Below are 22671 nucleotides of genomic sequence, written 5' to 3' on the forward strand. Positions count from 1 at the left end.
TAGCTATTACTGCAAAAAGAATTTTAACAATAAAGATTTCTTTACAGAAAGAACAAACTATAATCAACATTCCGAATTAAATCTTTTCATAGACTCTGAGCAAACCTTGGTCTACCTCTAGAACCAAAATTTCGCTCCTCGGAGTGTTAAGCATGGTTTTCATACATGGGATATTTCTGAGGTTACGCATGAGTACCTGACCACAGCTTTTAGCCTCCAGCTTTCAATTCAGTTCTTCTAAACATGGTAGGACCAAACAAGCCCAAAGTGAAACAAGGTGTCTAATTGGTACCCACTTTTACCACTATTTGGCAAAGAGCTTAGGATGGAGAGATAAAGAAGCTGAAGACTTGGAGGACTTTGCACAGGTCACATTTAAGATACAGTTTTTACTAACTTTACTTCACTATAAATGAACCCCACTTCTCTGGGTTGTTTCAATATTTATGACATTTGTTGCAATTGCCTGGTCACTTATCTGCATGCTTCCATCAGGATCAGTGGTTTTCACCCAAGTGTGATTTCTGCTACTCCACCCCTCCATCCCCAGGACATTTGGCTACGTCTGGAGACATTTCAGGTTGCCACAGCTAGTAGTAGAGGGGTTTGCTATGAACAGCTAGTGGGTAGAGGCCAGGGATGCTGCTCAACATCTTCCAATGATCAGGACTGTTCCCCACCTCCCCCCGCCCCACCAAAATGCCATCTGGGCATTATCCAACAAAAATGTCAATAATACTGAGGCTGTGAAACTCTCCACTATACTGTACAGGTCTTAAAGACAGAACAATGTGTTTACTATATACCAAGCATAAAGTAGGTACTCAATAAACATTTTTGGGGGGAATAACAATAAATATCACATTTATCTAATTATTATATATGTCCCAGCACACTGACATTCTATCAGAGTAGTTCTCCTGAATGATCATTGGCTCCCTACTCGATATCTTTTGATGGTTCTTAACTTTTAGAGGTACATTCTGCAATATTTATGGATGAAAAGAAATGTCTGGGTTTCCTTCAAAACAATCCAGGGACAGGAAGTGATAAAACAGGATTGACTACGAATTGGTAATTGTTGAAACCAGATGGAGAGTTCATGGGAGTTCATTCTACTATTCTATTTTTGTATATATTTGAAATTTTCCAGAGTAAAAAGTTTTTAAAATGTGGATCACACTGAATAATAATATAATAAAAATCCTTATGATACTCCTTCTCCCTTACAGAATAGAAACTGAATGTCTTGGTCTGTCAATTAAGCATTTCTACATTTCTTTCTACTCAGCCTCCCTTCATCTCTACCCCAGCCTGAGGACAGAACCTGGCTGGTGCTTTAGAGTATTTTTGTTCTGGAAAAATCAAATGTGTTCCAAAAAGTAACACTTCTCTTGGATTAACTTGCAATTGACGTTTACAACTTTCCCTTCTATCTCCTCCTGTCATCCATCCTAACCCCAAACCCAGTTTGGCCGAGAGGTTAAGAGGAAGGAAAAGAAATTAACATTTACTCAGTGCCCATGATATGCCAGGTGCTGTCCTGAGCACAATTTTATTTTGTAAAAGTTATGTGGTAGAAATATGGAAAAAATTCAGTATTTTAAACGTTTAACGTACTCATTTTATAACTTGCTGAGAATTACATATTATATATAAATCATGGCAAATTTGGGGATGATATTTATTGTTCATTTGTGCCCCATTTTTTTCTGTATATGTGCCCCAAATTTTGAGTCCAAAATTTCAGAGAAATGCTTACTCTTCCCTTTTACCATTTAAAAAAAATATATCATTGACGTGGTAATATCATTTTTTATTGTGGAAGCCCAAGTGTTCTCAAATACTGTAAAAAGTGGTCACAGCATCCAAAGCAAACAGCACTAATATGCCTATATTTCAAAATATTTCAGAAAATATTGCCGGATGGCATCACCTCAACTATTTTAATTGTTTTGCCATAAACCATAATATGCATAAACTATTCATGTTTTCTGGGCTTTTTTGTAAGTTATATTTCAAAGTCACAGAACTCCTCTTAAACTTTAATACTCTCTTAAATAGTTTACATGTTTCTTGATATCTTAACTTTGCCGGGAATAGACTTTTTTTTCTAAAAGTCTTCATCTTCTTTTGAGTTTATAGGGTGTTAACCAACTTACTTATAGTTTCAAAACAAACAAACAAACAAACAAACAAAGAAACAACAACAACAAAAAAACCTAGACTCAACTTCCTCCTCAGATAAGGCATAGGGTTTAAGAGCATAGGCTCTGGAATCAAAGTGCCTGGAGTTTAATCTCAGACCCATCATTTATATGTGATATGACCTCAGCCAAGTTACTTAGTCTCTCTCTATTCTTGCCTCATAAAGGGGCTATGAGGATAAAATACAATAACTCATACAAAGCATTTAGCACAGAATCTTGAATTAAGTAAATGCTCAATAAATTAGTTAGATAGTCATCATCTCCATCTCCATCATCACCAGTAGCACACATCGTCTAATGTTAAAAGTTTAAACGATGAAAGAATGCTCACCTAACACTGGTTTCTAAGGGACTGAGAGATCAATCAAAAGTGGCAAAGATGCGATAGGCGCAGAGGAGGGTTCCAGAATTATTTATTTAAGTCTTGATGGCCTATTTGCCCTGTCTACAGAAGGAAGAAACATTGCCTGAAATGTGTTCATGCTGCTGGCAGTGGTAGGCCCTGAGCAACTCTCTGCCTGGCTCTGAAGTTGACAACCAGAGCCTTTATCTCCTGCCCCAGAAAACTCGAGTATTGAAAAATACGAAGGGCCAAATGACTAGGGAGAGCTGAAAATCTGGTTTGGCCTTCAAAGAGCACCTGTATAATAAAAAGGACAGTGAAACGTCTCATTGGTTGGGAAATTTTTATCCAAAATGCCAATTCTAATAAGAGACCTGCCTATTTCCAGAGAAGCTCTAGAATCTGTGTATTACTATATTAACACACAAAACTGGCAGGAAAAAATATTCATGATCCTGCTACTCAAATAAACCATCGAAATTAGCCAAATGTCACATTTCCTTTTCAATTGATTATCCCAACGCACTGAGAGGCAGAGGAAAAAGCGAAGACTTGAATGACTTGCACTGAGGAGAAATGATTTTAGAATTAAAGGAAAACAAACATAAAAGGTAATAAGAGGAGTCACTCAGAGCTGAAAACTGCCAGAAAACCTAACCCATTCAGTACAGAGTTAGAAAGCACCTTTGCAGAGAGCCCCTGGGAAGCTGGCCTACAGTCTAACCTCCTCAATTTGTTTAACAAATCTAAGTAATAAACTTTCTCCACTACATGCTTCTCCACAAAATTCTAGTCACAATTAGCAAATCTCATGAAATTGCTTTGATATTTGGTCAAACTTTCCTCTTGAACTTTTATGTAAAGAAAACACTGAACTTTCAGGATAATTACACCAAGTTTAAATAAAAGTTAATTACCTAATTTACAAGAGGAATTACTTAGGAAAATACCACTAGACTTAAAAGAAGAATGAATTACTGGAAGTTATACTGCTGCAATATTAATGCCTAATTATTGTCTGGCACAGGAAAAAGCAATCTGCTGCCTTCAATTACCTGCAGAATTACCTCTCTCAAAATAGGTAAGAGTAACAGATGGAGTACCAGGTAGCTGTTGCTATTGTTAAACCACGTTCACAGTACAAAACAGAGCCAGCTGTTGCCCATTTGTGATATACTTTGCAACACAATTAACTTATTCTTATTCCTTTCCCCTGGTCCCAATTAAAAAGGGACTATTTAGGCAATCCATTTATTGGCTTTTATAACTGTTTCAAATGGTTGAAACCCTACTAAAAAGGCAAAACAAACAAAAACATTGCTGAGGAACCAATAAATATCTAATATGTACATTTCACACCAATTTTTGGATGGCTGGGAAATGAATAAGAGAGTACTTTGCTTCTTCAAACAGTGTAACTGCATATTACAGCTGAAGGGACTCTGGAAGTCATCTGGTCCAAATCCCTCCTTTTCTAGATAAAGAAAACGAAACCTAAGGCCATGAAGAGAGATCTCCAAAGTCCCACAGCCAGTTATCTGGGAAAGCTAAGAGCTACCCGCCTCCAGGGCTCTTGGCTCTAAGCCAGTGTCCTTCCCACTATTCTCTCTTGCCTTTCTGGAGTGAGCATATTCCTAGGAAGTGGGTAGACATCACCACTAGATATGACAATAGGAATGGCACTGCTATTTTCACAAAAGTCACTCAAGCAAAGAAGAAACTGGATGGCACCCACATACCTCTGTTCTGTTAGGTCCTGTTTGCTCGAGAGCCGCCCCTGCTGCTTCGTCTTGCCAAATGCAACAAAGCCTGGACCAGAAATGCCATCCCAGAGCTGCCTCAAGCCCAGGCCTGGTGTCAGCATGACCCAGCAGGTCTCCAGCTCACGTCCAGCAACTGGAGTCAAACTGCTCACTGCCTTTTGTCAAGGCCCTAGTGCCAGTACCAGGCTTCTCTCTGTCCCTCAGAGTGGAAGAAGACAGCCGGCAGCTCTTGCCCTGAAATATCTAACCTTAGAGGTATGGAATCCGCTTTTACTCTCTCAGCCTTCTCTTACTTTGGCTCTTTCAGATAATGTTTCTAGATAGCCATAGGTTTTCTGCAGATGGTGATAACTGTAATTGCCCATGTGACATTTGGTTCCACCCTGTCAGATGTTGACAGCTGCCTGGTGTGCTCTTGTTTTTACATGCCCTTGCTTGGAGCCGTGATGCTATTCCCTGTCAGATGCTCCCCACAGAGTCCATAGGGCCTCATATCCATTCCTTATATCCTCACAGAGCCCAATTCTGCTTCTCTGCTCATTTGGCTGGCCTGGCCTACGCCAGGTCTGGCTGTCCTCTCAGGTACTGGTACCACACCTCTTAGGGTACCCTCCTTTTCTCCCAGAAGATACAGCTTGCCAAATATTCCTGCATGTGCAGGAAGAGGCACCCTTGGTTTCAAGTAACAAATGTGTGCATAAAACTCTAAAAACTGAATTATAAAAACACGTTTGAACACTGGTTTCCAATCTTCTTTCTGATGTGACTCCCAGGATGGATGGTGTTCTCAAATATAATACCTTCCCCAAAGGCATTTGCCATCTTGACAAAGCACTAGGAGCCCTGAGGCTCCCATTCTCTGACTGATCCTCCTGAAACACACCTTTAGATTCTACTTCATGATGGATCACAGCAAGGGGCTTGGTGAATGTCTTCTTGTTCTGCATCATGGCCCAGATCATTGAGGCATCCAGAGACGTGCAGGCTTCATCAGGAGGCACGCACTGCAGAGAGACAGAGCAAAGCAAAGAGTGAGGGGTCACTCGAAAGGGCCTTCACCAGCTCAGCCTGCACAATTGTCCCTGTGCCCCTTATCAGACAGCTCACGACTGTTTACCACAGAAAAACAGAAGCTCTGGGTATTTTACAAAGAACCATAAACAATCTTGGAGATACATATAGTGGCAGGCCCAGTATATTCTCAGCTGTACTTAAAGATGCAAACAGTGCTAGACAGCTTATAAATGTTTTCTTTTCCCCTGTTCGTCTTACAAAACAATTGAAGATTTTAGCGTTATTAGTGTGAAAAATAAACTATGTGACAAATGTTGGCCCTTCACCAAGGTGGCTTCACATAAATGGTTCACGTTTGCAATTTGTGATTGTGGGAAACCTCATGTATTACATGATGAAGGTGACAGATTTTATATTTATTCTCCAAAAAGATAATCGTGTCGAGTTTGTTTGATTGCTAAGCCCTGGTATAGGCTCATGCAAAATGAAGCTTTCCAGGGCCATCTGCTTTTACTGTTCCAAAACAGAGTCTGTCTTTGGGAGCTGTGCCCAGGTGTGAAAGCCATGAGATCAGCTGCTTCTATCTATTTTAGGGCCCCAAACTTATAACTAACATGCCCGAGCCCAGTGGATGTGTTTTTTAAAAGTATATGATCACATTCCATTACTTTTTCTTTTCACCTTTTTCTTTCAAAGAACTTTGGTTTACTTGTCTATACTCATCAATAGGTGAAACTCTAATATAAATAACATATTTGCTTTCATTATAAAAAGAAATATATCATTTTAAATGTCTGTAGCAAGGCACCCCCAAAGTTAACTTCTAGCTCTTCTAATCACAAAGAGCAAACTTTTGGCTTAATTGTCATTGCTGCTCTGAGAAACTTGCAAGTCAGACATGTATTATAAGCAGATAACTAATTCCTCCCTCTCCCCCTCAAAAAACAGAAAAGCCTTTAAAATAGCCCCCTTGTAGAGGGAAAAAATGGATTTTTTGTGAAGAGGAATCATTAGCGAAAAGATTTGCATTTTAGGAAAAGCCTTCTTACTTTCCTATTAGTTCTTCAGTTAAGTAAGAGTCTACTATTCTACAACTAACTCACTGTGTGATTCTGGGCAAGACACTGTACTCTCTGGCCTCAGTTTCATCAGCAAAGGGCAAAGTTGGACCCAACGATCTTTGAGACCTCTTCATGGAAGATTCTTTGGTTCTGTCTATTGTCATAGAAAGCACTCAGAAGTCACCAGAAATGTGGAAATATTAACTACAAGCAGTAAACAGGGAGACAGTGGTAACAGCTCTATAAGTGGTGGACTGTTATCATATCTACTATCTTATTTGCTCCTCTACCCAGAAGCAAAGCCAGGTACAATTATTTCAAATTTACAGGTGAGGAAATGCTGGTTCTGAGAGGTCAAAGGGTTTTGCTTAAAGTTCTGTTAGTAGTAAATAGCAGCCCTTCCTTGTGAGCCCCCATGCTCTTTCCACTGCATCTTGCCTTGGGTATAGTGACTTTAGATTTAGGGTAACACTATATGTCATTCCCTAGGACTTAGAGCTCTCCTTAAAATGTTCATTTTCACAGATAAACATGTGATGAAGCTGGGCTGCTACAGGTCAGACTCAATGAAAGGTTTAACAGCCAAAGCTATCAATAAAGAACCCCCAGCAACATCCAGGCCTCTCTTATTAGATCCTTAACTCCTAAAAGTCATCCTTTGCCTGTAGGAAACAGCTGGCCCCCATAGCCGAGCATTAAGTTCCCCAGGGCTCTCTACCACTAAGTGCCAACCTTGATGGCCACTGGAAGGTGAATGCCCACAAGGCCAGAGCATCAGTGTTTCCAAAAGCAACCTACAGGACACAGTCTAAATCACCTTACGTATGTGAGCTCCCTAATGATTATGATCAGATCTGCTGCATTTTCACATGCACTATAAAATTTTCTTTGGTGTTATCAGGGAAAAGAATGACCAGGGGAATATATTAGTGCCAAGGGTTCAGATCAACGGTAATCTATCTGAAAATGATAAATTTGCCTCCTACCTCTAAACCTATCTCTTACAACTTATGTATTAAGAGAATTCCGTACATATAATACATTATAAATTATTAGATTTTTAGACATTGAGTGGTATGTCTACAAAAGGCTGAGAAGCAAGCTTACACTTTGTGAAATATGTACAGAATAAATGCACATATGAAATTACACATATGGCAGATCACAAAAACAAAACCATGACAGAAGATACCATTCATGCAGACCAGACAAACCTAGTGAGGTAATTAACCTTGCCAGTTTCCCCTACAGCAGCCCTTCCAGGAAGGTCAAAGTGTTCTGATTTTTGACGTGGCAACAGACTGTGCTGGTTCAGTATGGGGAGTCATATGAGGCAAACATGACAAACTGATATGAAACTAAGAAAAATTTAAATATTTATTAGCTTCCCTTAGAAGTCCTCCTGAGACAAGTCAACCCTTATAACTCATAACAGAGAAGGTCAAAAAACAATTGCAATACAAGTCTCAGCGGGACCTGGAAAAATTAATCCTCACACTGAACTTGTCCTTTCGGCTCTGTACTTTTGGCACCTCGCACTATCTGAATAGCAAAGATAAAGCCAGACCTCTCCCTCAGTGGAAAACAGTCTTAATTTATCATTCATAACGTACTATTAAGTCACATGCATGGAAAAAAATCATACTGTCAGAATTTATTCTCTAACACTCCATAAACTCACAGTTTCCCGCTAAGAGGACTTTAGCACGTCCATGGGGCAGTTCCCAAACCAAAAACCCCAATCTGCAATAACTTGTGATTACAATTCTCTAGTAGGTCACTGTGTCACCTACAAACATCAAAGAAACAGTACAAATGGATGAAGGCCCACAAACCTTAGGTAACTTCTGAGGGTCCTTTTCTTTTTTGGTACACAGTGTGAGCTCACACTGTAGAAAGAGCAGTGAGGTGTTGAAGATGGGCTTGAAAACAAAGCTGAATCGCTTCTTATCCATCTCAGCTTGCGGGATGGGAAAGTGAACTCTTTTGGGATTATAGAATTTCACAGATTCATCTTTAGGACAAATATTCTCAATGATGGTGTAATCAGACATCCTATCAGGGTTCGAATACGGAGAGATAAAGCACGTTTGGATGGCAAATCCCAGTTCTTGATCAGCCTTGGTAACAGACACCTGCAAAGAACAGAAATATCAATACAAAAACAAGTTAACATCTCACTTTTACTTTAAGCACGAGGGTAACATACCATCTGAGGAGAGACATTGCTTTATTTTCACAACATACTTACATGGTCTTTCTAATTACAGAAGTAACACGTATCCATTGAAGAAAGAAATGTTTTATATTTAAATTTTATATGGATGTGACGGCAAATTACTTAGCTCAAATGCCAGCCTGAGAGATTCTAATATAGAATGAATAAGTCTCTTCAACTTCCCATAAATCCTCTGAGAGATAAAAATAAAAGCATATCGTGCACCTAAAGTTAATTTTCCAAAATAAATAAAACTCCAACAGGCAAAGCCTCTAATGTCATAATAGTGCATCACTCGTAAGGCAAGCTCTTTTCGAAAACTGCTCAAAAATACAGAGGCAGAATCTATTTAACCTAGGCAGGGGGTACTGAATTTCTAACCTGCAACGAGTCAGAGTGAGCCTAAAACACTACAGTAAAGCTACAGATTCATCTAAAGTCCTACTTCACGGGGAGCAGGCAAAGCTGGCCCCTGGGGCTGGATGTCAGCAATGGTGCAATCTGGTGGCAATCACGGGCCTGGCAAAGTGTCCTGGCTGCTCACAGATCCAAACCAGGCCTTGCCAAACATTCTCCCTTCACTCTTTAAACCCAAGGGCATTTTAGGGGAAATCTAATCTGGAAACGTTTCCGACTCATTTACACTTTCTTCTTACAAAACATTTGTATGGGCTATGTCCAAACCTTGTTAAGGTTCTTTTCTTTAGAAACAGGAAGTAGTGTTTGGTCAAGTGTTAACAGAATTCAAACCTCAACTATCCTGAATTCAGCTAAAATCCTTGGACCAGACTGGATTCTCCATGTGGTGATACATGGTTCACTGTACAAACTGTCTCTCCCCTCTATGCCTCATTCCTCGACTAAACTTAGGATCAAAATAAACAACACAGAAGTAAAATTAGTCCTTGATATATGCCAATAGTACAGAATCCTTTCAAAAGGCATGAAAATACAAACACACTTTCCATTCTAAGAAACGAAGGAGAAATCCCTGACGTCGCATAGGGTTTCAGTCCACAGTGCTATTCTGAAAGTCCCCTATATGGTTAACAACGAGATGCTCAACAATGAAGATGATTACGATCATGTAACTTTGTTTTGCTTTAAAGCTGATTCCCTCAGAACAATCTCACGAGATAAATATTTTCATCTCCATTTTTTAAATGGAAAATACCCATGACAGATGACTTGTTCAAAATCATATCTAGTAAATACTGGGTAAAACCAAAGCTTAAACTCAGATATTCTGACCACAAATCCATTCTCTTTTTCCTATTTCATTACAACTACAGGGTCAATTCAACCAGTCCCAAAGAAGTGGCTTTGAAAGAATGCTTTGTAAGAAATCTTTCTAGGAAGTAATATTTGGTGGTCTGTAAATATTCACACTTCATTATTTTTGTAATATTTCTGAAAAATAAGATATTTTATCTTGGAAAGATGGCAAATAGTATATATCACATTACTAAAAAGTGCCCTTTAACATGAATTCAGAAACCACAATGCAAAAATGTGTGACAGAAGAAATGCAAATCTTTTTTTAATCTCAAAGAAAGTATGAAATGGCAGAATGTCTAAGATATCTCAAAAAGTTGTTTTAAAAGAAAAATTTTTATTAGTAAGTCTTCTACTCTAAAATAGACTGAAAATGAGTACTAGAAGGGCTACTAGAAGGTTGTGGAGTGAGACTAATCCCCAAATATCAAATGCTTTGCTGCTCATGTGCAGTGAACTTGAGCCTCAGTTTCCTCCCCTACAGATTGAGAGGTATCACCTACTAGATACAGTTAATGTGAAGATTTGTAAAGTCAAAATTACATGAAAGCAACACAGTTCCCAGCTGGTCAACAAATACCAGCTATTATTAACAGTACTACTCTAGATTTAAATTGGGGGGTTATGAAGTTTTTAAAAATTATCTAAGACAAATGAACTAAGAGAAAAGCTGCCATTATGTGACCAACTATCACCCAAAGATGACCAAAGCCCAGTTTTGATAATGTCCTAGATTAAAAGAAGGAACTATGGTCTAGCGTGAACAGAATTCTGAGAGATGTGATAAGAATGGCCAAGAGAAGAAATCTGGAAATAAATAGCTCTTTAGACCAAGCCAATGATTTCATAAGTTTTACTTAGCCTAAGCAATTTTTTTTTAAATTTTAAAACAAAATTTTTTTTTAATTTTCTTATCAGCCGTGGAGTTCAAACTAGGAAACAAAGAATAGCCATAGCTGCTATCCTATTTAGTAAAATATTTACAGATTCTCTCTCACATTTTAGGTGGTTTAAAACAACTTTAAAATAAAACAGCTTATAACATTTTCCTCTGCCCAAATTCTCCTCAATGTACTTGATATTTAAAAAGGTAGCAGAAAGATTCGGTCAATTTCTTTTTTTATCACCTAACAATATCTTTGACTAAATTTAATTAGGAAAAACACAGATGATATATAAAAAGACATGAATGGAAAATAATAATAAAAATCAAACAAACCAACTCATATTTCAAGTAAGCCAGCACCAGGGGAAAGGGAGGACAGACCAAAACACCCAGGGTTGGATATATGAGGGAGATTGGCCACTGATTAGCATAAAGCAACAAAGCCATAAATTAGCAAAGCCAGGCACACATTTGGAAAAGCACGAACCTCAGTTAAGCCTTTGCTCCTAAAATCTATAGTACAACAGGGAGTCACTGACCAACTGCACATGTGGACTGTACAGCCAGAAAAGCAAGAAGAAAAAAACGATCTTGGATTAGAAGAGATCTATGATTAGGAACAGCATGTAGAAAGCAGTATATTTTCCTCAGTGGAGAAAGAAGGTATACCCAGAGAAAGAGGAGACCTCTCAAAACAGGGAATTAAAAAAGAGGAGAGATCCAGGAAAATGTCTAGAGCCAGCGGGCTCCATCCCAGAATCAGTACAAATGTGAGAGTTATTTGTCTTTCTAAAATAGAAATATGTGCACTGAAGTTACTTTTGATATATAGAAGTATCCCATTCGACCCCTTACGCTTCTCACTCCTCCCATAGTGAAGCAGAACACCAGCTCACAGCTTAGCACCAAAACCAGCTCATCAGATGGTGACTCCCCTATAAGACTAGCAGACACCCTGGGGCCATAAGGCTATTTATCTTCTCTAAAATCCAGTCTGTGAATCTGAATATTTGCACTGCTAAGACATCATATTTTTCTCCTCTTTCAAATGGCATGAGGCTAAACGATAGTGGCAACCAGCGGATACCAGTGCGAGTTCTGGAGCCAGACAGCCTGAGTATTAGACCTGACTCTGAACAAACTGTGGGTACGAACTATGTGATCTCAGACAAGTTTGTGCCTCAATTTCCTCACCCATAAAACATGGACATTAATAGTCCTGTCTCAGAGGGACTATTAATTGCTTCGAAGAGTAAATTACTGTGATATCTACAACCGAGTTTGGTACAAAATAAATCTACAATAAATGTTAGCTGTTCTTATTTCATTATTACCACTGCTACCTAATATTTTCAGTCAATCCACAGACTTAGGCTATGCACGATTATTACTGTTCAATACAGGAACTAGTTTTAATAAATTTATAGATACCTTTACATGACCTAGGAAAAAAATGTCATGAGATACAGTGGCATATAGTATTCCACTAAAGTGTGTGCAATTTAAAAGATAATATGTGAGGTGGTCTGAAATATTTCATGGTTAATTCTGACACTGCAACTATTGAACTATTATTCCAAAAATGCTAAGGACAAAGCAAGGACAGAGCTTTATTAGTAGAATTCACACTGACGATGTTTTTAAAATGTTTGTCTATAAAACATTCTATTTGGGATAATGTGGCAAATTCTGAAATTTCCTGCTTGGCTCGGAAATCAACCTAGAAGCATTTTCTGAGCCAAGCCTTCACCTAGAGCTGGTCAAGAGCTGTGAGGAAGAGCAGGAAGGTCTGCTCCAGGTGCTTTAGCTCATGCCCCAGGAGCTACTACAACTTAGCACTAACCTAAAGGCCAAGGTGAATGTTCGAATCTCACCTCAACATAAATGTGTCTGTTCTCTGCCACAGAGAAGACCCCCTGGGAGGGCACCAGAAAGAGGTCAGTGTTGTACAGCTCCATGCTGAAGGTGATGTTTCTGTTGGGTGGGTCCTGGAAGCTGCTGGGATTCCCCACTTGTGGCAGGCTGCAGTTAAACTAGGAGGAAAAAAAAAACAAGAAGAGATAAATCATAGTCAAATGAAGGATGAAGCCCTGTAGCTTTATGAACTTTGGCCTTTAACATCCAATTTTCCCCCCAATACTTCCTAACTAAAGCTAGCCAAAAAGACAACATCCTTCACAAATTACCTACTACAAAGAAACACATACCACCACAATTTCGGGTCGGCTAAAGAGGGAAGTATCTCCTTCATCCATATCTCCTGGAAATCCATTATCACCTGACTCCAAATCTTCATAACCATCTGGCCAACCACTACTATCCCCAAGCGATGGAGCCTGTATCACAATCTAAAAGGCAAAGAGAACACAGGCAATGTCATAAAAACATGAAATCACATGTATTTGGTTCTACCTCATAAACACACAAAAAAATTCCAAGTTTGCTTAGGATTTTATCTTCACAGAGATGTAAAATAAAGAGAAACCCAACGCATGTTCAAATCAGGATGTGAACTAAAGTATGTATCTTCCCTTATGAAAAAATACAAATAATTCCAAACAGTAAGAAAGCAGTAGAAACTAAAATAGGGTTGAATGGGGCTGACAATAGGCTGCCTGTACTGTGGGGGAGGGGGCTTCTCGTTACATTGAAAATTCTAAGAAATAGAAAGAGCTGGCTAATGCAAGGGATTTGGTTTGAGTTAGAAGCAAAGGACTTAATGTTCACTATTGAACCATTCTTTCCTCATCTTTTCTCTTCTGTACCCCTCTATCTTTTCCCCATTTCTTCTCTAATATCTTTCTCTATGGTATATAGAGGCACAAAAGAGCATCATGTTTTATTCCATGACAACCTATCTTAATACTGGTTGAAATGATTATTCCTAGGTTAGTTCTAGATAAGATGAAAATACTCACTTAAGGACCATGACCCTATAAATAAAGTCCTAATTTCTTTGTATACGTAGGGTAGTCATGCTTTTTGAATATCTTGCAAAACAAAAATACACAGTAAGTCTGACAGCAAGAAAAATTATCACTGGAACAAACAACTAAAGTATTCATTGAAAGGAGTAGAATGGGAAGAGAATGTAGGAAAACTACCTCTCTATTATTTATCAAGTCCTCAGAAGAAAGTATTGATGCAATTGAAGCACGTATCTAGGATATTGCTTACCCTAGTATCATCATTATTGGTGTTAATTTAGACACAAGTTTAAAATTCCCTAATCAAGTACAGTGTATCAGTAATATGACATTTATTTTGTCTGGAAAAACTGGATAACTGCAAGAAAACTGATGTTAGAATTGGCAGGAAGGTGTCATCAGAGAGATCAAAGGTTCATAAAATATTCCAGTAACAAAAGGAGATTAGCTGGGCCAGCCTGGTGTAGAGAAAAGATGAGTGGAGGAGAGGTCAAAAAGCTGGATTCGGTCCTGGCTCTGCTGTTAGCTAGTTCTTCAAATCTAAGCAAGGAATTAAATTTCCTCACCTGTGGAATAAGGAAGTTGAATGAGATCATCTTAGGGTTCTTTCCAGCTCAAACATTCTAAGACTGCCTGAGGAACAATAAACTTGGACTCACTGGGAAGAGTCAGGCCCCACATGAGCCACACTGACTGGAGTACTTGATCACCAGTCATTTCTCTGAATAGGTCGAGGGTATCTAACTACCCACAGTGAATGAATGAGAATGAATATTCCTGCCCCGCCTTGTCCCATACCAAAGCTGGGATAGGCACTATGAGCATACACACACCATATCAAATGTGGACACAGGAATCTTTAAGCCTTATTTTACCATCAAAGTACAGCCTGAACTGCAAAATCAACACTATAAAGCTCTTTTAAGATAACACTATATAGCCCTTTTAATATTCACTGCCTCCTTCATCTCTGCAAGAATAGGTTTAATCTGAAAAGATTTAGATGAACTGACAAGAATGATTTCAGAAAAATGTAGGTTAGTTGTTGCAATGCATTATCATCAGGGAAATGTGCAATCTCTCTGAATAACTTCAAAAGTAGGAGATCTTCAATTTACTGTCTTTCTTAGAGGTAGAGAGAGATTTAATTTCTTGAAGGCCCCTTTTGGACTTCTTTCTTTTGGCTCTTTTGTTCATGAGGGAGGGAGAAGTCCTCCTACTTCTGAGTAGGACTCAAAGGAGGCCAGAGAAACCAGGGATCTGGTTAGTTCAGTTGTGTAGATGTTCCCACTCATAGCCCAAAGTCTTGGATTTTATCTTTTTAAGGACCAGGTCATCTGATCCTGCAGCTCGGCCAGAGAGATAGGTCACAATTACCTTGTCAGTGAACCCTCTGTAACCAGGAGATAGAAGGAGAGGTGGAAGGGATGACCACAAATGCTCCAACCAAAACAAAACAAAACAAAACAAAACAAAACAAAACAAAAAACAAAACAGAGGCTCTCAATCCCTACAAATTCACCAATGAAGCAAATAAAACAAAAAAGTTCAGTGTCAAAGTACATCCCATTTTGTTGAGAACTGACACTTGGCTTTGTATATGTCCTGGGGTATATGTCCCTCCTCATTCACAGAAATTTTAAGATTAATTTTAGTGTGGTAAGGCTCCGGCACAGGGCCAAGCTTCGTTCTGGAGAACACTCACAGAGTTATAGTAAACCACACCATTAGGGGCTGACCGCCGGTGCCGAGTACCACAGCCATTCAGGGGAGACTCCAAGATGAAGTGTGTGCCATTCGTCCTGGCCTTGCAGGTAGGATCCAGCAGGGTGACCTCCACCCCCAAGTAGCTATTGGCCTGAAATGACAACAAAAGACATAAAAAAGGGGGCCCACAGGCAGTTCTGCAGCATACAGTTAACACAGTTTGCCTGGTCTTCCAAGTAAAGATTGCTGAAGGCCTGCTTTCCTTCTCCCCTCTTACCTTTTCCCAGCCTACCACCTCTCAACAGCCCAAGGATTGTGTTCGTTGGCCTTGGAAATTCAGTAACAAAATATTGACACACGAGGATCTGGAACCCCCCCTACTGAGAACAACAGGAACCGGGTGAGAATTACAGCCAAGGGGAAGTGAGCCCATCCAACTGAGAAAACAGTATCAAGTCTCTGGAGTCCATAAGTGAAAGAGCTAGGGAAATAACTAACACATACTGGGACAAGATGGGGAGGAAAGTGGACTTCTCTTCTCTCCTTTAAGAAATTGCACTGACCTGAAAAGAATCTTTTTCTACAGCCACGATTATCTTCTCATTGTCACATTTGACTGACAAGGCAACATCTATGCTCCCTTGCACCTCCTCAGGTTCTCTGGGACCAGGAAATAGTCGTAAGCTGGGGATGACAGGGTCCTTTGGCTGGAGGATCCCATCTTCTCCCCCTTCCTTCTGGCCTCTCCTGGGGATATCCGGGAAAGGAAAAGGGAAACCTCCATTCCGGCCTCCCCCTCCCTGGAAGGGTGGGTTGTCCAGGGTGCCAGGATTCAGCAGGATCCGTAGCTCAGGAGGGATGGTATGGACTTCTTCATCTCTCATCTCCTCTGATAGTGCAGAAGAAAGGAAAATATCATCAGCGTTGTTGGAGGCGAGAACAGGAAGAATTAGCACAGGTCGGGTATGTGTTAAAATTACTCTTAACAAATAGTGTCTGAAAGAGATGAAAGTCTGGAAGCCTGAATTCTAGTCCTAGTGTTTATTTCACTTGAGTGGCTTTGGTCTAGTGGCTTACGTCTCTGTGCCTCAGTTTCCCCAATTTTAAAATTAAGAGGTTGGATGAGATCAGTGGCCCTCAACTTTGACTGCATGTTACAATCACTTTGGGAGCTTGAAAAAAAAATCCCTATGCCCATGCTTCACCCCAGGCCAATTAAAAAATCAGACCTTCTGAAGTGGTACCTAATTGCTAATGTTTTAAAGCTCTCCATATGACTCCAATGTACAGCCTCGGTTGAGATTGGATGATTTTAAAGCGCTACAAACTATAAAAACCTATGCTTTGAATAAGTTGTGTGGGACAATATTAGTTCATTCATATGCCATTGAAATAATTCCCTTGAATCCAGAGATTCTTTAGAAAAGAGTTTCTCTAAAGATATCTTGAAACAATATTGGTATTTTAAAATTATTTACTACCTCCTTTTTGACTGCTAAATTCTAACAGGTGCCTGGGGACTCTGGCCTTTTAGAACCTGGTCCTAAAGAAGAAAAGAAAAAGTTGCTTAGATTTTTTTCTTAAAAAGCTGCTTAGTTACTTAATTCCTTCAAAGAAATAGGCATATTTCCATTCAATGAAAACTCATTGTTTTTTCATATTGTTAAAAATTTAGGGGGGGGGATAAAAACAAAACAAAACAAAAAAACCTTTCCCCAAGATTCTCTGCATCCACTCTCCAAAGCCAACTGATGTAGGCTTGAGGTCACTCCATCTCAGTGGGAAGTAAAAATGACCAGTGGACATTAACTCTCCTTCAATACTATCTTAATGAAAAAGAGCACAGCTGTATGAGTCCAAAAGAAATCAGAGCTTTTGGAGGGCTTTTTCAGTTGTACTTCGACAAAAACCTTCACGGTAAGTCTCTGAGGTAGACCCTACTGTTTTTTCATATCATTAAGGAGGAACAACCTGAGGCCCAGAGGTTAATGAACTCCCCCGACTCACCACCACCACCAAACAGTGAATAAAATGGCAGAGCTGGGACTTGAACCTGCACTCCTAATCTTCATTCTATTGGCACTGCACTCAGTAGCGGTAATATGGGGTCTGGAGATCAGAAAACTTTGAATTTGAGTCTCACTACCTCAAGAACTTACTAAGGATCTGCTTTCTGCTCCATCGACCTGGGGTAATAACCCATGCATTCCCTCCGAGTGAGGAAGAATGAGAAATCTGTTCATGTTGTTTGATCATACCATTTGGTTAAGAATGAAAGAGCACATCATGAGTCCCCATGACTATTCTCATATAAGATACAGCATGACCTAGGACTTCTTTCCTGCAGTCCCAACTCCTCTGTATCTCAGGTGGTAGGAAAGAAGCCAGGCTACTTTATCCTTAATGTGATCATAGTGAAAGCGATCTATAACAAAGTTCTCCAACATGCAATTAACTCTATATTACTAAAACAAAAACAAAAACAAAAACAAAAACAAAAAACCTCAACTCTATTAAAGATTGCTTCCTCAAAATCATCTATCGGAATTCTAGATAACTTTAAGCTTTAGAGTAAAAAGTAGTAAATCAAATCATTAGAATCTGCACTAAAAAAACACCGCCACAGAGGCTGAAATGAGAGTTCCTCATTGGAAAGCTTCATTTTAGAGATATTTTTAATACAATTTTAAAAAATCATACATACCACTGTTTTCGAGTTGAAGATGAAATCTATTAGCCACAGGAGCCACTGTGTATGATGTCACTGGACGATAGCCATTGTCCAAGGCCCACTTGATCAGATTCTCTTGGGTTGAAGGGATATCATCTCTTACTGATTTGGTCATTATCATGGATCTCTCACTCTCTTTCCCAAAGCCAATGCTGTTAGGAGCCTAAATAGCAAAATTTCACTTATGAGTCTAAAATTAAACAGTGCTTTGAATAATTGGAAACAAATTCTATACTGTATAATCCTTATTCTCCGTGGACTAAGAACACTATGTGAAAATCTGTTAACAACAGATTAAGAGAAATCTATGCATGCTGTTTGATCATATCACTTGGGTTGTTATGTAGATAAAAAATAGTAGCTATCTACTAAGTATACCTACTACGTAATGAGTCAGTTTAATGTTTTAATTATTAACACACACACACACACCAAACATGTATGTATAGCAAATTTTCCCTTATTTTTACTTAAAATTATGTATGAAGTATACATATGTGCATGTTATATTGCCATACGCACACACAAAAGGCCTGTGTTTTTACTTCCTGCACCCAGATTTAAATGAAAGAAGGCACAACCTAGTTACTTCAGTAGTAACTAGGAGACTATCTCATCTTTGTAACTATTAAGTTCCATATGGTGAAACAAAAAATGTTTATATTTCATTTACAATTTATAATCTATTCAGCAATCTTGTAATTGCTATTAACTGAATATGCTTAGATTTTATTTTCTAAATATTAATTAAGTTAGGGTACTGTGCCTCTAAATATCAATATTTTATCTAACAATATAAGTCGGCCTTAAAATTCGCTTTCGCTTGATAATTACAAATTAAAACTGAATGATAGAAATCTTTCCAAGAAAGAATATAAAAGACTCTGAGTAATCAGGACATGGAAGGTAAGTTTTCATATCACCTTCTGACTCCTACAACAATGATCCTGTCAGATGGTAAGGGAGCTGAATGATGCAGAGGGGACCCCAAAGAGAAGGCACTATATTTTCAACAACTGCTCCAATAGGGCTGGAAAGCCCTTCCAACATGCAGATTATGGCATTTTCATGCTGTATAAAAATCACTTTAATTTCCATGCCCAATTATTTTCCTGCATAAATGTAGCATTTTCCCTAAATTCCTCATTTATTTCTCATTCTGTTTGCCCCTAACTAAACGACTAAATAGTAATCCTTTCCCACTGTAAAACCATAGAAGATTCACAAGCTTTAAGTTCTCTTAGCCTCTTTGGTTGTGGGATGTTGGCTGAGAACATATAATTTTCAATTCAAAGCTTAAAGGGGTTCACCCAGTATATTTTTCTATTATCCAAAGTGCTTATCTGAGGAAAATCCACCAGCCTGGCCAGACACATGATCACATATGCAAACGAACGAGAAAGCTTCAAACAAGTTCTACTGCTATTTGCAAAAGACTCAGCTCCATAGGTTTGGAATATTCTAGCTCCTACTCTGATTCAGAGGAAACACCTTAGGGAAAGGAAGGGTTAAAAGGGGAAACGAAGAAAACTAAAATGAGATAAATAAGGATCCAATTTATTCTTAGAACTTTTTATTCATTTAGTCAATAGCAGTTTCTGAGACACAGCTTCTTCCAGCCTTGCAGAGCAGCATGTCGTTTTGATTGGCTGGAGTTGCAATATTGGCCAAACACCTTGGCCTCATCTGCCGTAATCTGCCCTGGTCTTTCATGTTGTTGGACAGCTGAGAAAATACTATATTTCCAGAATACTATCATCATAACTGCCACCTGTCCTTTTTGTACCAAAGTGGAGTGATTTGTTTACACCTTTCCACATGAAATCCAGGAGCTGTCAGTATCACTCATATTATTATGCCTTGGGACTTACAAGGCTAGAAATCTATCCACACATTGGTAAAGCTACAAGGCTCAGGACAGTGACAAGCAAGTGGTTCCCAGCAATGAGTGCAGTCTGCACCTGTATTTCTGGGAGTTCCCAGGCTTTTCCAAAGCCTGAGTGTAGCTACTCCAAGTGGGAACGTCCAAGTGGGGGTCTCCAAACACCACCACCATCTTTCCCACCTACATCTTCATGAAGGATGATGAGCTAAGTAAAATCTGAGTGCCCCTACATTCTCCTCTACCACCCAACACACACCTGCATCAGAACTGCTGGTGTAGGGGAGGGAACCAGGGAACAGCTGGTCAGAGTTAATGTGTATTCCCACTGGGATTAAAAAAAAAAATGTCTTCCAAGAACAAGCCAGCTATTGCCAATCTCAAAGTCCCAAGGCCATATGAAATAGTATAACAGAAAATTTCTAACACATTTTCTCCATCTATTCCTTTATGTTTTGGAGGGTCTTCCAAAATGTGATAATGTATGGTCCATAAGGGATGTGAAGAAAAAGCCAGAGCTGGACTTGGCTATGAAGATACTTCTGGTACCATTCTTTCTCACAGCAAAGTTTTTTGCATCTCTTTGAAACATTCTGTCATTTGGAGGGTACATTCTGCCCACACCCTGCCCCTAACACACACACTCCATCCATGTATAATGGGTCTCTTCCTTAAATTTACCCTATCGAGTTTCTTACACTTCCTTTAGTAGACATTTTTGTTTTCACTTTGTTTAGAGAAGTTAATTGCTCCTTTAGACAAACTTTTAAAGATTTGCTTATGGAAAGAGGATGAATTGCCTTTTTATGGCACATGTGCACTGTGCTAAGAGCTTCACATACGTTATTTTATTTAATTTTTCTCTGAAATATAAGGGGCTAGGTACTGCTACTCCTTTGTGAGAGAAGGGGAAGCTGAGGCTCACAGAAGTTAACTTCGCACATGTAGCTGAGAATTCACCAAGTGTGCTGAGTGCTTTAAATCAGCAGTCCCCAACCTTTTTGGCACCAGGGACCGGTGCTCCTATGAGAATCTAATGCCTGATGATCTGAGGTAGAGCTGAGGCGGTGGTACTAGTGCTGGGAGCAGCTGCAAATACAGATGAAGCTTCTTAGCTTGCTCGCCCGCCGTTCACCTCCTGCTGTGTGGCTCGGATCCTAACAGGCCACTGACCACTACCGGTCTGTAGGCTGAGGGTAAGGGACCCCTGCTTTAAATGAAATACCCAGTCACACTTGAATGAACTTCACTGAACTTCATAAGACCTCTCAAAGTAAATGGTATCATAGCCATTTCACAGGTAAGGAAAGAGGCTCAGCATTCAATTGGATTGCCCAGTATCAACTGGGAGTAATGACAATTGGAGATGGGTACCAAAGCCAGGATTCCTTCCACTCTACCAATATTGTCTTTAAAAGAAAGATTAGAAACAAGGTCACTATAAACCATTTCCCTCTTTCTAAGCGCAGTCAGAATGTATTCCTTTTTATTAGCAGGTAACTTTCCCTCACAGCACAGTCAGAATCCTCATCTGAGGCAGGGAGTTAGGAAATCACAAAGCATGAAACTGATTGGGGGAATAAAAAAGAACATCATGAAACATTACCTAATTGTTTAGTAATGTTGTCATGCATTGTCCAAAATTGGCCTGGAACAGGAGTACAGCCAAGGAGAGAAATATAAACAGATCTTGCACTGGGATGGGCAATCTCATTTCTAGCCTGATTCATATGAGAAGTGGAGATATTCAAACTAAACTCCAGGACTGCCATGGACCAGGCACACATACTCGGGGAGAGAAAGAGCCATTGAAGGGTCAGGGCTGAAAGAACATTACACAAGAACTCCAGCAGAGAATTAAAACGTACCGTATGTTTTTGCCTTTCAAAGCATGATTCCCTTTCCTGTTTTTGTTATTCTGAAATTAAAAACATTTGATTGGTGTGCCAGGCAGCAAAGCCTGCAGACACCTCAGGTCACCATCATCCCTCATGCCATGCCAGGGAAAACAATCAAAACATCTCTGACTTTAGAAAATCATGGCTGGGACTTTGCGCTCAACACCAAATTAATGTATCACCATTTCATATGATGGCTTATTGGGATCCTCTCAAAGTTAAAAAAAAAAAAAAAAAAGACCCACAGGAACCAGAACCAATTACTTTAAATTAAGATGTGTGTGCTTGTGGCTTTGCCTGCTGACTCTAGTGGATGCTTGTACATGACGTTGCCTAGGGGACCGCTGACTTTGTTCACTTCTATACCCCACAAAGGTGTCAGGAAAGAATAATACCAAAATCGAAAGCATCCTTCTCCTAAAACACTGAAAACATAAAACTCATTCTAGTTGATTCGATGCAGGTACTGAAAGAAGAATTAGCCATAATTTTTTTCAGAGTGTACAAAAATTCGAGCCTATAAAAGAGATGCCAAAGAGGTAATTATCTTCTTAAAAATGAGGAGGATTTTTAACATTCAATATAATTCACTCTAATATGCTGTCAAATAGTTATCTCCCTAAACATGTTTGAAAAAGATTTATTTTACTAAATTTCGATATTCAACTTTTCAGGAACTAGTTGCTGTTTGCCTATCACGTCAATCAGCTAAGCTTTTTTAGTATATCCTCTTCATGAAACATATGGTTAGGGAAC

The 22671-nt window shown here is 39.2% G+C and overlaps 1 protein-coding gene across 1 annotated transcript in view; it reads right to left on the reverse strand.

The window, feature by feature from the left end:
- The window catches only part of TGFBR3 (transforming growth factor beta receptor 3), a 173460-nt gene that overhangs the window by 16418 nt on the left and 134371 nt on the right, over window positions 1-22671 (reverse strand). Inside the window, exons 8-14 of the mRNA XM_016134290.2 lie at window positions 18109-18298; window positions 15968-16293; window positions 15403-15555; window positions 12978-13118; window positions 12645-12803; window positions 8227-8526; window positions 5200-5320 (exon numbers count right to left, since the gene is read on the reverse strand). Coding sequence (XP_015989776.2) covers window positions 5200-5320; window positions 8227-8526; window positions 12645-12803; window positions 12978-13118; window positions 15403-15555; window positions 15968-16293; window positions 18109-18298 — 1390 coding nt within the window. The remainder of the gene's footprint in view (window positions 1-5199; window positions 5321-8226; window positions 8527-12644; window positions 12804-12977; window positions 13119-15402; window positions 15556-15967; window positions 16294-18108; window positions 18299-22671) is intronic.

Source organism: Rousettus aegyptiacus, unplaced genomic scaffold (genome assembly GCF_014176215.1).
Source record: "Rousettus aegyptiacus isolate mRouAeg1 unplaced genomic scaffold, mRouAeg1.p scaffold_m13_p_1, whole genome shotgun sequence".
NCBI lineage: Eukaryota > Metazoa > Chordata > Mammalia > Chiroptera > Pteropodidae > Rousettus > Rousettus aegyptiacus.